Below are 15,981 nucleotides of genomic sequence, written 5' to 3'. Positions count from 1 at the left end.
TTACAGTAGTTGAGAATAGGTCCAATGTACTGAGCAGCTCATATCAACAGACAAGCATTTATAACTTAGGGAACAAGCAAATAATTGCTCCATCTTTGAAGTCAGGTTAAATTCCAAGGAAAGAGAGCTTTGTCCAAGATTTACTAAGCAAATTAGCCATTCCATGGTCTTGTCAATGAGGATGGACCTCAACAATTTAAAAGCACAATAACATCCATGATCACAAGGATGAATGTTCATGGATTTTGTAAAAGGCTTAATCTAGTTTCCCCAGCCCCAGTGCATACTCCAAAATGTCTCAAATCCAAAGGTGGCCTTTTCAAAACTGGGCTGCAAAGCACAGCCAGGGCTTTCTCCCTCAGATTTGACAACTGGTGTGTAGATACAGCAAAAGTTATTTAAAAGGCATGATATATCATGAAAATAGGTTGCTGCTTTGAAATTACCAAACCTCATAATCAAATTATGAATTAAAATTGTTTAGCTTCCTGTAGCTTAGCCTTAAGACTTAAAATAAACAAACCTAGCATAGTCTGTTAATAGTTCCAGTAGAACTGGAATAGGACTATTTTAAACAATCCATACTTACTTCTTCCTAATGCATTCAATTTAAAGATCAAGAAGTATAACTTTCAAATAATATTTATTAGAAAAGTACCTTTAAACATATTTCAGAAAACTGTAACCAAATAATGACTGCTACTTTTAATATAGATTTTTGCTGAATCAGCTAGAAGTCATCAACCAAAATACTGTTATCTCTACAAACACCTGAGCTATAAAATAAGTGACATAAACATGAGAATATAAATAATTTATATTACAATTTTATTAAAATTTTATTCAAAATAAATTTAGGTAAATTTCTAGGAATTGCACAGTCTCCAAACAATCATATCAGAACTGAGTTGAGCTTCTGCTACTTTCAAAGCCACTTCCTGGTAAAGGGTACCATCCATCGTTTCATTCATACTTAGTACACACTGTTTCTTTTCATTTTGAAGCCTCTCTCTGAATTGCTGAACACCAGACTCATTGTCCAGTAAAGAAGCCATGGGAGGATCGCTGATTTTCTTGCCAGGTGCACTCCACCTTGTCATGTTGTTTTCAGCCTTACCTTCTTTTGTGGAGAGTAAACTCCTTGAGGTAAACATTTCTTTTTCCAAAGCCAGTACTAACTTCTCAGTAAGTACACCTTTGCTTCCAGATCTCAGGAGTTTTATATCACAGCTTGGTGGGAGAACTCTAGTAAGGCTATGAAGACACTGGAACAAGACAGTCAGACTTCTGCAAAGTAAGAGTACTATTATTAAAGATACCTTATGTGTTCAAAATTCTATAGTAGTAAATATAATAAAACTATTTTAAATTAAACAGATGAAAACTTAGGTTATTTATGGTTTTAAGTATTGTGCATACAGTACACATAACTGCCAGCAAAGACTTTCTAATGGAATGAAGAGTAGCTCCTGTACATCTGTTGCTTCAGTAACAAATATTCAACATCAAAATACATATCCAGTTATACAAGCATCACTTCTTTCTTTAAGAAACAATTAATTGTATTTAAAAAACATATGTGACAACACAAAGTTGTCTAGTATACATTTAGGGGCAGAAGAAAGATGGATTCATATATTGTCACCACTAACAGATATGCACTGCAGAGCTATTAGGCGGCTAACTGCTGGTCTTTTTTGAACAGCCATTGGTGAGAAAGTGTCGTGCTTAACAACAATTAGATGTCCAAATTAAGGACCCAGGATAAAATAGTGCTGGTATTCATTACTGGGAACCTATTTCTCCAGACACCAGCATGATGCAGCAACAGACTGACACTCATTCCAAGAGAAATGCAGTTTGTCCAAAGTCTTATTTCCTGTGTTGATTCAAATGAGTTTCTCAGAAGATGTCTTTTGAAGGAAAAATTTAAAAAATTATGTCAGGAAAAAAAAAGAAATGAATATATAAAAAAAGCCCATCCTGTCCTGGTTTCATCAGTATTCCATATTACAGTATGATATGTCAGGCTGCCTGATGCTTAAGCTCAGTGATGGGTGCAATTCCTGTGTGCCGTGCTTCTAGCAGACTCAGCTATTTCATGCAAGTTCCAGCCCTGGGAGATGTGATCTCCCAATTCTGAGTGAGAAGGAAATTCTCTTGTCTTTTCTAGGACGCCAGTTGGTGAGGGCCTGCCAACCAGAACTTAGTCTGACTCTTTCCTCCAGTTTATTTTTGGTTCAGTTATTATTCTTAATTATTCTGTATTATCTCACATTCCTCTCAATAAATTAGTTTCTCCTATCTCAACTGGGTTTCTTCCTCTTCCTTCCCTGCTTTCTTTTGAGATGATTAACTCTTCAAACCACAACACATCCTCAAATAGCTAGTTTTCTCACACTAATCAGTAAAGCCATTCCATTGCAATTCACTTATCTTAATTTTCCACTACTTATAACAGATACAGTTTATCTCATTTCTGAATGGCTGTGGAAAAAAAAAAAAAAAAGTCAGTAAACCTTCAATCTGTCAGAGAAATACTGTACTAGAAAAAGATCGATCCAATGAAGGGGAAAAAAATGCTGAAAATACAAGTATAAACATACAAGTATAAGCTCATTATATAGCTCATTAAGTACTGATATTAAATTGGATTGAAAATTGAAAGTCTTCGTTTTTAAAAACATTATTCTTTGTTCTCACATGAAAGGCAATCAACTGCTAATTGAACGAAGTTTTACCTTTTACCATTAGTTACAAATTCCTAAGAGATGTACCCTTACCTTCTTTTAGGGTTTTTGTTTGTTTTTAAGCTTGAACTCTTCAGGAAAAGAAAAGTTTGTCAGAACTTGAAAATTATTGCTCACAGTGTGAGCCTTATCCAGCTAAATCATAAACAATGGAAGTGTTACTAACTTTACCTGTTGTACATCTTATTCCAATAGTTTGACAATATACATAAGGAAATAACTGAATTCTTCACATTATTTCCTCTTCAATATAATAGTAGATAGAAAACAAAGTATATCAGAAAAAATGTATGAGTTAGACTAGATGCATGTTGCATTACTAAACTAAAAATGACTAAGAACGTAATTTAAATCATCTAGCTTGTTTTTGTTAATAATGAACATTCCCTTATGATTTAAAAAAAAACCACCATATGTTGAAAAAACATATCGAAAACAAATATAGAATTACTATGCACTGAAATGAACAAAATAAATGGTACCAAGTATTAAAAGGGACTACAATTATTTGGAATTCAGTGTACTACCACACAATTAAATGATACAGTTCAGGCTCTGACATTCTCATATCAGAACTATGGCTGTTGGCTATGATGCTGTAAGAGACAACGTGAAGATAAAGGCATGAGCATAAGATGAATATACTGTAAAACTTCTGACCAATTTTACCTGCAAAACAGTGTTAGAACTCCTTCAAATGGGCTTTTCAGTGTCCAGCTAAAGACTGTGCCATAGATATTTCCTGCTTTATGAGAGAATACCATGTCATGGCATTCCTTAAATGGTAAGCAGTCCATTTCTCCAAGTAGCCATGAATTTACTCGAGTCAGTGTGCAGTCAGAAGACACAATCTGAAAAGTAAATCTGATAGATACGGCAAGGATAGCAACTATGTCTTCCATGGAAGCTGCAAGAAAATAATAAAAAAAAAGATACTTAACCTAAATACTTTGATCAGGCATCACATAGAAGATGAGCATACATTTTTGATTCAAACTCCCAGTTTTACTTGCAGTCTATACCTGCGTTCAATGTTTTCTTTGGAAATTTTCTTCTCACCTATATTCTTACACTTATCTCTGTTGAGCAAAATGGTTACCCGATTAACAAAACTGCAACTATATAATAAGAGAGCTCTAAAGATAAATGTCACCTTGCCAAGAGAACACTATTAATAGCCTCCTGTGACATTAAGATGGCACTTTGGTGTTAGCTGATGACATGGCATTAAAGAAGAAATTAAAATTCATAGCAAATGATCAAAACGACATTACACTACATTAGCAGAAGCCCAGTTCAAAATCAGTTCAGTCAGGAACTTAAAAAGAAAAAAGATAGAGAGGAACTCAATAGCTGTGAAGATGAGGAAAGACTCCAGTTACTTTGGTATTACTTAAAAAATTGTAACACTAAGTCAGGAAAAATAAATGCATCTAATCAGATTCAGATTTATCTTCAAAATTAACCTTTCCCAATGCATTTCACCATCAATGCCATAAAACCTTATAGTAACTGTTCCAATTTTTTTTAAACAAATAATAATTAAAAAAAAAGGGGTCTTCTACTATTTCACCCAGATTTTAATTCTGAAGTCTGTATGTGCTGCGTTCAAAGAAAGAAACATAATTACACCTGAAAATTTAGCTTAATCTCATCTAGAAAACCACATCTTTATGAATCCAAACTCTATCAATCTAATTACCTGCACAGTAACTATTATCCTTGAGCATATTAACTGAATATTTCCCATCTGAAATATCTTCCAGACTTAGCAAAATTTTCCCACAGAGTAAAGTCATCCTTTTGCTCTTAAGTAAATCACCATTCCGATGTCTTTGTTTCTTTGCATGTAGCAGAACTGCACAACAAACACGATGAAATGCCAACAGTGGTGAAAGGCTTGTAACAGCAGTGACTGTATTTGCTTTATCCAGCTGAGTCCTAGAACATCTCTTACGAAATTCTTCTTTCAGATCATTCTTGCTATGCAAGTCCAATTTCATCTTTTTTTGAGGAGGCTCAATTTGACTTGAGGAGACAGATAATGCTGAGGAGACTTTGTTCACCTTAATGATTTTATTCCGACACTCAATAATTGGAGAAATCATAGAGAAGTCTTGATCCATCACTAATGATAGACTGATATCACACGCTGACCTGTAAAAATCCACATAAGATGACTGCACAGCCAGCTTGCATTTTGCTTTTTTTAATAAATAACAAAAAGCAATACTTTACAACACTTAGGACTGCTACAAACTCCAATACCATTCCAAGTTAATTCAGAGACTGCGCAGTGTGTAAAGTACTTATAATCTTAGAGGAAATAGTCATTTGTATTAAGAGCTCCTAGGAGTTAAATCCCTCACGTTAGCTGAAATAATTTTGACATTTAATTCACTCAGAAAATGTTGAATATTCAGCATAGCCCTTGCAGATACTCTATGACATTCACACATTCAAAGACTTAATTTTCTTTTAATAATAATAATAATAAGACTACAGAAATTAAAAATTCTGCCTCTATGAGAACTAAAAGTTCTGCTAATATTTACAAGTTATTATTTTTCAAGTATTCAAACAGAAGTGCGTGTAGATAGTAAAATAAAGGGTTTAAAATACTGCTTCCTTAAACATGCAGTAATTTTCTGAAATGCATGCTCTGTTCATTCAACACAAGATTATTTTGTAAAATCCTAATAGCAGTTTTTCAGATCTTCTTTCAGTGAAGATTTTTCAGTCTAATCTCAAGATGTCACTGACACCTGAAGTCATACAAACATTTAGATTCCTTTATGGGAAGTATCATCACCTCACAGTGTAATCTAAAACATCAATATAATCTTGCATTAGTAGAAAGCCCAAAAATAATCAGTGAAAACTTGTACATTGGAGTTGAAAAGAAAGCAAGTCCTTTTCTGCAAAACCACAGGCCCATGAACCTGGGCTCCTGGAGCCCAGTAAACCTACTACAACCTTCTATTGCTAGCCTACCAAGTAACCTTTCACAAATGACTTAATCTTCACAGATTGGTTCTCAACTTGTAAAAATGAGGGCAAGGTTACCACTGGTTTTAAAAAAGTAGTTCCAAATCTTTTCAGGACTTCTGAAGCTATATTGGAATTAGGCATTTCATTTTCAAAAACAAAGTCACTGTCATCAAAGCTAAAATAATAAACAGTGGAAAGGCAAAAGCAATCTTTTGCCTTGGTGCTCTTAACAGAAGCCATCAAGGAGACAAGGTCAACTTCCTTGAAAAGTTATAGCAAGCTGTAGTTGAGAAATAATATACCCGCAGTTCCAGCAGAACAACCAAAGGACACGATAGGTCAGTTCCCCCACAGTCACTTGAATGATTTTCAGAGGCATCAATACTCCTTAAACTTGCTTCAATACAGTGTCAGCTACAATGCCCGTGAGAGTACAGGTCAAAAAGTAACTTCTAACTCTGCCAAAGTTTACATTACACACTGTCTATCATAAGTTTGTTTCAGATAATCCTGTTCTTTCAAAGTGCATTCCAAATAAGCTCCTTCGTCAATGGGAGAATAACACCAGCTGTAATAATGACTAGAACTAAGCAACTAAAATGAACAGAATAAACAAATAACTATAAAGATAATAACAAGAATGAATCTTCTCGAAGCTTTTAAGCCTGCTTGTTCTATGTAATTTATATAATGCATAGGCTCAGGAAATACTCATTTGATTTGATATCTGAATACAGCATAGCTGAACATTTACTAAGTCGATCAGGGAATTAAAAATATTTTCTTCTACTTTTTAAAGGAAATCACTATCTATGAATGGTGAAATATTAATGCTTAGGCAGCAGCAACAGTATAGTTAAAACAGAGCTAAATCTACACCTCTCACTGACGTCAGTATACCTATGCTAATATGAACTATAAAAGAACCATAATTTCTGTCAAAGAAAGCTCTGTTATAAATGCCTCCAGTAATGACGTAGTTATACTTATGCAGCTGATTTCTGGCTAGATGATGTATTTTTGGCACAAAACTAGAGAGACATTCCACAGCAACAATACTGGCAAAATGCACTTGAATTACTTCATACACAGAAGTTGAAACGAGAAAAGTCAAATCTCAAAAATCCTTTCTTTCTACTGCAGGGCTTTACTTGCAATCTCAATTTCTATTGAACTACTAAATGAAATTATTTTATTTATATACTTACAAACAAAATGATTCAGTTAGTTTTACTCCAACTACCAAGCTGTCACCCACAACACGTTGCCACAATTTCTCTATGAAGCGATCTTGAAGTTTAGGTGTCAATGATGGCTCTTTACTAACAGAATAAGGTTTTTCTGCATCATCCCAGAGACTGACAAGGCCTTCCTTACAGAAAAATGTTTGTTTAGATAAATTAAGTGCAGATATTAGTTCTTTTTATATTGCATTAATTCATGTTCTACTATAAAATCTACTACATAAAATGTAATCTATACAAACTAGTTTATTTTCTAGACTAGATTTACAAGATATAAAACCACTTCCTTAGAAGAAAAGCTATCATGACAAACAACTCATCCTCTCCTTGTACATATTTCCTTCCAAAGAGGGCATTAGAAGTTACATTATTAATTGCTTAAAATTTTGCTGTCTAAACCTGGTTGACCTGAAGGAGACTAAAATATTACTTGAAATCTACACGATCTTTCAATTAATTACGAGCCTTAGTTTAAGAAGTATACAGATATAACATTTACCCAAACCCTGTCATATTTTCAGCTCACAGTTCACTCTGTCCCACTGTAAAATAAATTTTGCCTACAGAAATCACTGCTCATTCTTCCTATCACATTAGATAACAGACAGGTATTCAATATCCAAGTAACTGTGCCAATTAAGACAATACAGTCCTCCTACTGTTTCTCATTTACTCATTGTTAAAGTTATTCTTCTGTACAAACCAGCCACTAGGAGATATTGTGCAGCTCAATTTTAAGGAAAAAATAAACTTACTCTTAACTACATAAATTGTCAGGTTAAGATAATGAATCAGACTTTACTTAAAGGAAAGAGTTTTGATAGTGGCAATTTTGACTGGTAAAAGTAGCAAGTGTTTGAGGGAAGAACCTTCTACAAATAGCTCAGCAAAAAGCAGAAGCTGTCTGTGCTTTTTTCTGTATTTTACCTTTTTTGCACTTGGTAAAATATGGCTTCTTCCTTCAACAAGGTCTATTAGTGCTTTGCATGATCCAAGAATAACCCTCTTTTTGAGGACTAAATGCTGCTGTAGCTCTCGAACAGAGGTGAGACCAGCCTGTAAAACAGAAAAGTGGCCATTGGACACAGTCTCCAGTCTACTGCAAATAAGGATTGGTATCGAAGCTACCAAGATAACTCTGAGCTTTCCATATTCTGTAAGGATCACAATCCAAGTTCCTGAAGTAATGCTTCTAAAAATTGTTCAAGTCAGTTTACTTGGCTGCCAAAATACGAATCTAAGAATCTTGTTCTCTCAGTATTACACTCTGAGTTTATCTTGAGAATATTTACATCAGATGCTTACGTAGACATTCTTTCATTATTGTTTCTGTCTTGTTTTTGTATTAACATCATTTTTGATTTTTCATCAAGACTTACACTGAAGATTGTCCTTCTTGCAAACAGACAAATACATAGACAAGTTCTAAATACTAGATTATTATATTTTAAAACATGCTTTGAAAAGTATTCTCTGGGAAGTAAGCTCCTGAGAAGTCTGCTACTGTCAATAACAAGAGAGAGGAGAACAAAGCCTATCATTGGAAAGGAAAAACAGCCTCAGAACTAATAAATTAAAAAAAGACATCAGATTCAGTCATCACCAAATGACATGCTGAATGCAAAGCATGCCAAGTAAAAGGAGCAATGCCATTTGCTCATGATGCAAGAGCAAAGGGCACTTAGAGGAAACAGAACTCATCATGATAAATTCACTAAAAAAATGACTTGCCACCTATCAAACCAAGCATCACAAATACCAGTTTCCATGAAATACTCCAGTGCCAGACTGAAGAAAAGAAAAACTTAAGAGTAAAGAGTGGAGTGACTTTTTATGACTGCGTGTAGAGAAAGGACAAAGGGAAATTGTTTGAAGCTGGGAGAGAATAGATTTAGACCAGATTTCAGGAAAAAAATGAATTACTGTGAGGACAGTGAGACACTGGTACAGGTTGCCCAGCGAGCTGGTGGAAGCCCCCTCCCTGGAAGCATTCAAGACCAGACTGGATGTGGCTCTGAGCATCCTGGTCTAGAGGGAGGCATCCCTGCCTATAGCAGAGGGGTTAGAACTACATGATCTTAAAGGTCCCTCTCAACTCCAACTATTCTATGATTCTATTATTTCGTACTTCTACAATCTCTTCCTAACTGCAGTCAACAGAATATCAAGCCATTACTTCTATTTGTAACTCCCAAGTAAGAAATTCAGATACAGAAAACAAACAAACAACAACAAAAACAAACAAACAACAAAAAAAAATAACACAGGGAAGTACATAGTGAGAAACAGTCAAAGTGGCCAAAGATCTACTGATCCAATTGCTCTCCAGTGTGACTTTTGCAAGCACTTTTTTTCCCTTCTAAAGCAACACAGGAATGAGAACTGAAATTTGTCGTATGACAAAAAGTAAAGTAACTCTCTATCACTGTTCCTGGAACACGGAAGATGTACATCCTTAGGCCTGTACCCCAGATGTACAGAATAATAAGGACCAGTAGAAGCCACAGCCTCTACACCATGAAGTGGAAAATAAAAGTGAATCATTTCAAAAACTGAAAATAAACACCCTCCTTAAAACATTGTAGTATAGAGCTGAACAAACAAAGCTGAGAGAAAATTCAGTACAAACAGTACAACAGATGAATCATTGACAGAAAGCAAAGCAAATTAAAGCAGAGTCTTAGAAGTAAGTAGGACAGTACTTTGACACGTTGCAATTAAAATTACAATATTCATAAATAAAACAGTACCTGTACATACAAAGCTAAAAATACTAAGCCAAGAACTTTCTGCAAAGGGCAGAAAACGGAAAGGGAGATTCACAATGGGCGGGACTAGAACTACAGTGAAAAGCAAAGGTGAAACAGTGAAAGTAGACAAAAATGCTAGAGGGAAACATAATTCAAATATCTAGAGTGTGAAGCTGCTCTTTTATTTAATAAGAGTCTCTGTGGTTTCCAAGCAACTGAAATCTTTTATGAAGAAGTATCAAAAAAACCTCAATCCACAGCAAAGGTTGTACAGAAAACAGCTACTTGTTACTATTTCTAATCTAAGTTTTAAAAATAAAATGTACAGAGCATTTTTGAATAACTTCCCACCCACTACCAAAACAACACAATGGAATGGGAGCAAATAAATTCTCAAGTCAATGAATGGGAGTGGAAGAAAAGAACAACACACAAACCAATCCCCCAGAAAAATAAACAAAAAACAAGCACAGTGCCTTAAAACAGGCAAGCCAAGTGAAAGGAAAGAAAACTAATCAAGAGCCCGGCACTATAATCCTCACAAAACTTTCAGTAGTTGGTGTTGAATAGTCCTGTATTCATGTCAGAACAGAAAGTAAAACCATGAGAAATGCTGTAACCACAGATATAGTAATAGCTTTACTATTTTGCCAAAGGAAGTCCTCTTCAAAAAATAGCTTAATGAATGTTAAGAGTCTAGAGGCATAAAGGCTGCGTGAAGGCCTTTAAGACCGGATACATTATAAACACAGAGCAGTTCTAAAAATACACAGACTATCATTTTTCGGTTTCACTGTCTGCAACATGCAACTTACACATCTTACTGCATATGACTTAAATGCAGCATACTTCAACATAGTGGAGTGTAACACCTACCAAAGATCTCACATGGCTAGAAAACAACTATACAAGCATAAAATGTTTTTATGGGGTAGCAAGAGAGGTATCAAAAAAACCCTGCATTTGCTATTTCTCTTTGCCCTAAAATAGGAGATAGCACAGAGATTGTTAACACATGACAACTTGAATTTTGGTGACAAAATAACTAATAACTTTTGGAAATTTCTAAACTAAGCATTACTGCATCAAATAAACATCCCTGAAATTCAGTGACATCAGATAACAAAAAGGCAACAGTACTCTACTATTCAAAGAAACATACAGAACAACAGAGACCTCAGCAAGGAAGCAACATTAAGGCTAAAATCATACCTCCACCTACTTCTAAATTCATTGCCATGGCAATATCAAAGATTTTGAGCATTAAAAAATAAGAGGATTTTCAATTTTCTTACAGTGCTTGTGCTAGCACATGACTTGGAAAACTAAAGGTCTACTATGTCTAAAAGAAATCTGGGGGAAAAAAAAGCCTTATGAAGGATTCTGTGTCTCTGTCAGAAGGACTTTATCAGCAGATGACACATAAGATTTCCAGTCAGTGACTTGCTTCTATCAAAACCAATAGTGCAATACAGAGTACTCATTTGATTGTAACACAGATTCACAAAGCTGTAAAAGCAGAAAACCAGCCAGTGTATAAAAAGAGAAATATCAAAAGACAAGTTACACAAAACATTTAGCAGTCAGCGGCAGGGGAGACAATCATCACAACAAAAGTGAAAGGAGCAAAAAACGAGATGGAAACTAATGTCTGCTTGGCTGAAGGACAAAGTAACGTAACATGTAATGAAAGAATACAGAAACAAAAACATGTTTAAAGTATACCACTACCCAAGCCATGGGTAGAAAGTAATGAGTTGTGAAGGAAACTTGCACCTCTGTATGTAAAAACCAATAGGCCTATATCTAGGCCTATTGGCCTAGATCAAACTACCACCACATGCTAAAGTTTTCACTAATTCACAAGAATAGAATAATTACCTCCTATTTCATACTTAAAGCATTTTAAATAAACTAACAACATTCTTACATTGACTTAATCCATGATTTAGGCTGCCTTCAGAAGTTGTCAGTGTTTTGTTTATTCTCAATAATTTTCTTATTTAGTCAGTTACTACTTACTTTGACCAAGGTAACCACACACAATAGTGCCAAAGAACATCTAGGAGAGTGTGCTGGATGTTTGCTAACAGAACCTAACCCAGAAAGCTGTAACTTCAAGTTGCACTAGCAGATGATATATTCCCACTGATTGCCTATATGCTCTAGCATGTATTATTCCGCAGCACACTAATATAAATCTAATTAAAGGGGGTTTTAACCCCATTAATTAATATGGGTTTTAACTTCATTCACTCTACACTGCAATATTATATCAATAAATCTGTCAGTATCAGGAAGAAAAGCAACAGCAGGTGGTGAAATAGCAATGGTCACTAATTTGGACAGAAGTTTAAACCAAGGTGACTAAAGTCCCTAGACAAAGAAACAGTTAATTCTCTCAGGAACAGCTGCTACTCATCACTACACTTTGGAAACCTGGCATCTCAAAGTATGTAATGCTGAGCAAAAGAAGTAAACGCTCTGATATTACAAAACTAACATTTAAACATCCATGAGTAAAATGACTGTTACAAAGCTTTTGTAAGATGGCTTCAGCATTATCAGAAAAATTTAATTAAAATTAAATTAGATTCTTCTAATTACCTAAATGCATTTGTAACAACCGAACGAGCTGAAACAGACTACCACCAATTCAAGAATGGATACTTAATAACACTAATTTCTCCCCAAACCACTTCTCCAATAAAAACAGTATTATTAACCTCACCCTTTAGGCTAATGAAACAGAAAATTAATTTGGAGAAAATATGAAGGCAGATCTATTTAGCACAAACCTGTAATCTTGTTTCAAGAGCTTGGATGGTAAACAAACCATTCTCCTGTAATCCTTCTGCAGCAGGAACATCGTCTTTATAATTAATGCCACTCTAAAATAATAATAATAATAAAAAAGCAAAAATATTTAAAAAGCTGAATGTAAGGTCCAGGCTACTACACATCATTATTATAAAGAACAAGAAAAGAAAAAAGAAAGGGTGAGGAAAAGCAGAAGAATAGCCATGTTCATTTTAAAAGAACAATCTTATCTTCTGGAAGCAATTAAGGATTGATAATATATTAAAGAAAGACACGATTATGAGACAGTAATTAACATGCACTACAACCTTAATTTTCTTAACTGAAAGCTAAGCATTGTAAAAGGCCTGTTATGTATCTGAAACATCTTCAACCATGTTCCCAGAAGGATGCCGATACTATCCAGAAACTAGAATAATCTCCCCAGATAAACTACATTATTCAAACAGAGAGCATTATACTCCATTACATTCAAACTTCAGGGCATTTCACAACAAACGTACCATTTCACTTAGCACCACTGCTTTAATCATTTCTCAAGTTTTTTTTTAAAGCACAGAATAACTGAGAAAAGGCAAACAGAACTTACTTCATAGTTGATCTTTCCAAAGTCGGTTATTTTAAACTTATTTAACACATCTGTATTGGAGTCATCATTAAAAAGCAGTAGCAGTTGCTCAGTTCCAGAACCAATGAAATCATCTACCAGAACAGACTTGACCGTCTCCCATTTGGATGCAACCTGAAGTAGAAGAGGTTTTAAAACACTTGTATGTGATTTTGTATATATTTTGTATGTATCACTTGTACGTGATTTTGTTAAGATGAGGCTTATCTGAAAGAAAAGTATCTTATCTGAAAGACAAGTATTACAAAAATCCAGTAGTTAATTCTGCCTCTACAGACTTAAGGAAAAATAAAGTGAGAACCTCCTTGTCATTTCTGGGAAATGACATTTTATGACACTAAGAAGGAAAACTCAAAAAGCTTATCAATTCCAAGAAGTTCATGCTTTAAAATAATAACAGTTAACTGTGATTTTAACCTAATTTTCACAAGCACATTCATAGCTGTCTTTAAATTCTCATTTTATTGATTTTTGTTTTCAGTAGAGGCTACACATCAGACTCCTAAAATGTAGCACTAAATATTAGAAACCAGAATTTATTTTCAATTATATTAGAAAAGCAGTGAAAGAGAGAGGGAAAAAAAAAAAAAAAAAAAAAAAAAAAAAAAGCAACAAAAACACAACAAAAAAAACAACCATATACTTAATCATATCACATAATGGCCTGGGCTGAAAAGGACCACAAAGATCACCTAGTTTCAACTCCTCAGCCCAGACCAGGCTGCCCAGAGCCACATCCAGCCTGGCCTTGAATGCCTCCAGGGATGGGGCATCCACAACCTCCTTGGGCAACCTGTTCCAGGGTGACACCTCCCTCTGGGTGAAAGCCTAAAAACTCATAGGTAAGCCAGGTTATTTAAACAGAAGTTGACAGGAAAGACAAAAACCAATAAATCTTAAACTAGTAGTTTTTCCCTTTGGATAGAATGACATAAAGAAAAAAGATGCGGTAGGAAAAGGGAGCTACTTAAGGCACAAATACCTGCAAGTTCTCTCTCCGTACAACACATATATTCCCAGAGGAAAAAGATACAATAAATAGGAAATCACTGCCACTGGTTACAGCAGTTTTTATTAAACATGGTTTTTCATAAGGGAGCTCACAAACACCTTTAGGGACACCATCTTGGAACCAGATCAGTTGATTCTTATGTGTGATGGCAACAGCTGATACTCTGAGCTGCTTTTTCAGTCTCTCATTCTTGAAGACACAGACAGAAGATACCACTCTGCTGTAAGCATGAGGCATAAAGCATGTGCCAGTCAGCATTTTTTGCCTTTCAATTGCATATCCAAAGAACTCACTGCCCCAGATGGCTCTGTCTGAAGTGGCAAACTCATCCCCATCTTCACTCTCTGGCAGGCAAGCAGCTCTGATCCCTAACACAACAGTTCCTTCGCCCTCAATTTCACCTGTCCACACAATGGAAGACAGTTGGACAGGAGCGCTCAGAACCGTGCGGGTATCAGAAGAGATGTAGAACAGCTTGTTAGCATGCCTCCACAGCACCGAGGGGCCAGCGAACAACCTGATGTCCTCTTTCAGCTCATAATCCAATTTAAAATGACAGCACTGCTCAAACCGATTGGAGCTGTGAAGCAACAGTAAAAGATGCTCGACGACACTGTTATGTTTTTTCACTTTCATCAAAACACAGGGAAGAACAACCCCTGTTTTGGAATGCGTGGTGCAGTCACAGCAAACGATTTCAGTTGCTGAGTGTTTTGCAGGCATGCTAAATGCTCCAGAAGACTTCTGAACAAACAGCTGGGTGTCTCTGTCGTATGCCATCCTCCTGACACACAGCTTCAGTGTTTTGTCAGCTGCTCCCTCCGCACGCTTTGTTTTTGACAGCCGAAAGATGAGGAGCTCTCCATTGTAGGATAAGAAGTGCTGTTGTTCACTCAGAAGCATCTTTAGTTCTCTGTACGTGCATTCTCCTACAGGAAAACTGTATATCTCTCCATAGCTCAGCTATAAGCTCTCCCCCTGTAAAATGAAAGCAGAATAGAAAGTAAAACATCTCGCAAGCAGCTGCGTTAATTCTTAAGGAAAACTCTACATTCGAAAGCAGTGGGGTAGGCTAATCGAGAACACGAAGCTAATATTACTTTAATAGTATATATGAGGACGGCAAAAGGCAACGGTGCACCAAAAGACTTCCATAACAGCTAACGGGTTAAGTTACAGCCCACCAGCAGCCAGCCCGGTAGAACAGAGGCAGAACTAACGCTGACCGCACCCGTCCGAATGAACACACCCGCCCCACCTACCCACACATACCACCACTGGAAGAACCGCGGCCTGCGGGGTTTCACCCACCTGCCCGCTCGGCAATGCCGGACGTGACGGGACACGGAAAGCAGCACAAGGCGGAAGCGAGGGCTAAGCGCGCCACTCCAAAACTCGCGCCACGCGGTGCACGACGGGAAAGGAAGCGGGGCGGAGGAGGCAGGGCCATGGCGCGCAAAGAGGAGGAGCTACCGGGCACCCGGCTCCCGCTCCCGGCATGGGCTCATGGCCGCGCCCACTCGCATTAGTCACGCCCTCCAGGTCACGCGGCGTCTCCATCGCCGCTTCTTCCTGTCCCCCTGCAGTTACTGCGGCCGTTGCGGGCGGCCCCGCCGCACCATGGCTGACGTGAGTGGTTCTTTCGCGCACCGCGCTCGACCCTGCTTTCCTAGCGGCCCTCGCGCGGGTGGGGTTGGTGGGGAAGGGGGGCGAAGCGGCGGTTAAGCGGGCGAGGTGGTCGGCTGGCCGGCTGGCTTTGCCTCGCAGGTGTGAGGGATTGTGCTGG

The 15,981-nt window shown here is 36.8% G+C and overlaps 2 protein-coding genes across 2 annotated transcripts in view; one reads left to right on the top strand and one right to left on the bottom strand.

The window, feature by feature from the left end:
* Positions 1-809: 809 nt before the first annotated feature.
* Positions 810-15,642, bottom strand: FANCB (FA complementation group B). Its single transcript, XM_072339557.1, has 9 exons — positions 15,507-15,642; positions 14,166-15,173; positions 13,145-13,297; positions 12,534-12,626; positions 7,913-8,041; positions 6,950-7,113; positions 4,453-4,907; positions 3,420-3,657; positions 810-1,287 (listed from the first exon to the last, which is right to left on the bottom strand). The coding sequence occupies exons 2-9, from the start codon at positions 15,096-15,098 to the stop codon at positions 867-869; spliced, it is 2,586 nt and encodes an 861-aa protein (XP_072195658.1). The 5' UTR covers positions 15,099-15,173; positions 15,507-15,642; the 3' UTR covers positions 810-866.
* MOSPD2 (motile sperm domain containing 2) overlaps positions 15,621-15,981 on the top strand; it is a 32,584-nt gene continuing 32,223 nt past the window's right edge. Inside the window, exon 1 of the mRNA XM_072339573.1 lies at positions 15,621-15,824. Coding sequence (XP_072195674.1) covers positions 15,702-15,824 — 123 coding nt within the window. The 5' untranslated portion in view covers positions 15,621-15,701. The remainder of the gene's footprint in view (positions 15,825-15,981) is intronic.

This window comes from Excalfactoria chinensis, chromosome 1 (assembly GCF_039878825.1).
Source record: "Excalfactoria chinensis isolate bCotChi1 chromosome 1, bCotChi1.hap2, whole genome shotgun sequence".
NCBI lineage: Eukaryota > Metazoa > Chordata > Aves > Galliformes > Phasianidae > Excalfactoria > Excalfactoria chinensis.
The sequence above is the reverse complement of the archived record's forward strand: the minus strand, read 5'-3'. Positions and strand labels throughout refer to the sequence as shown.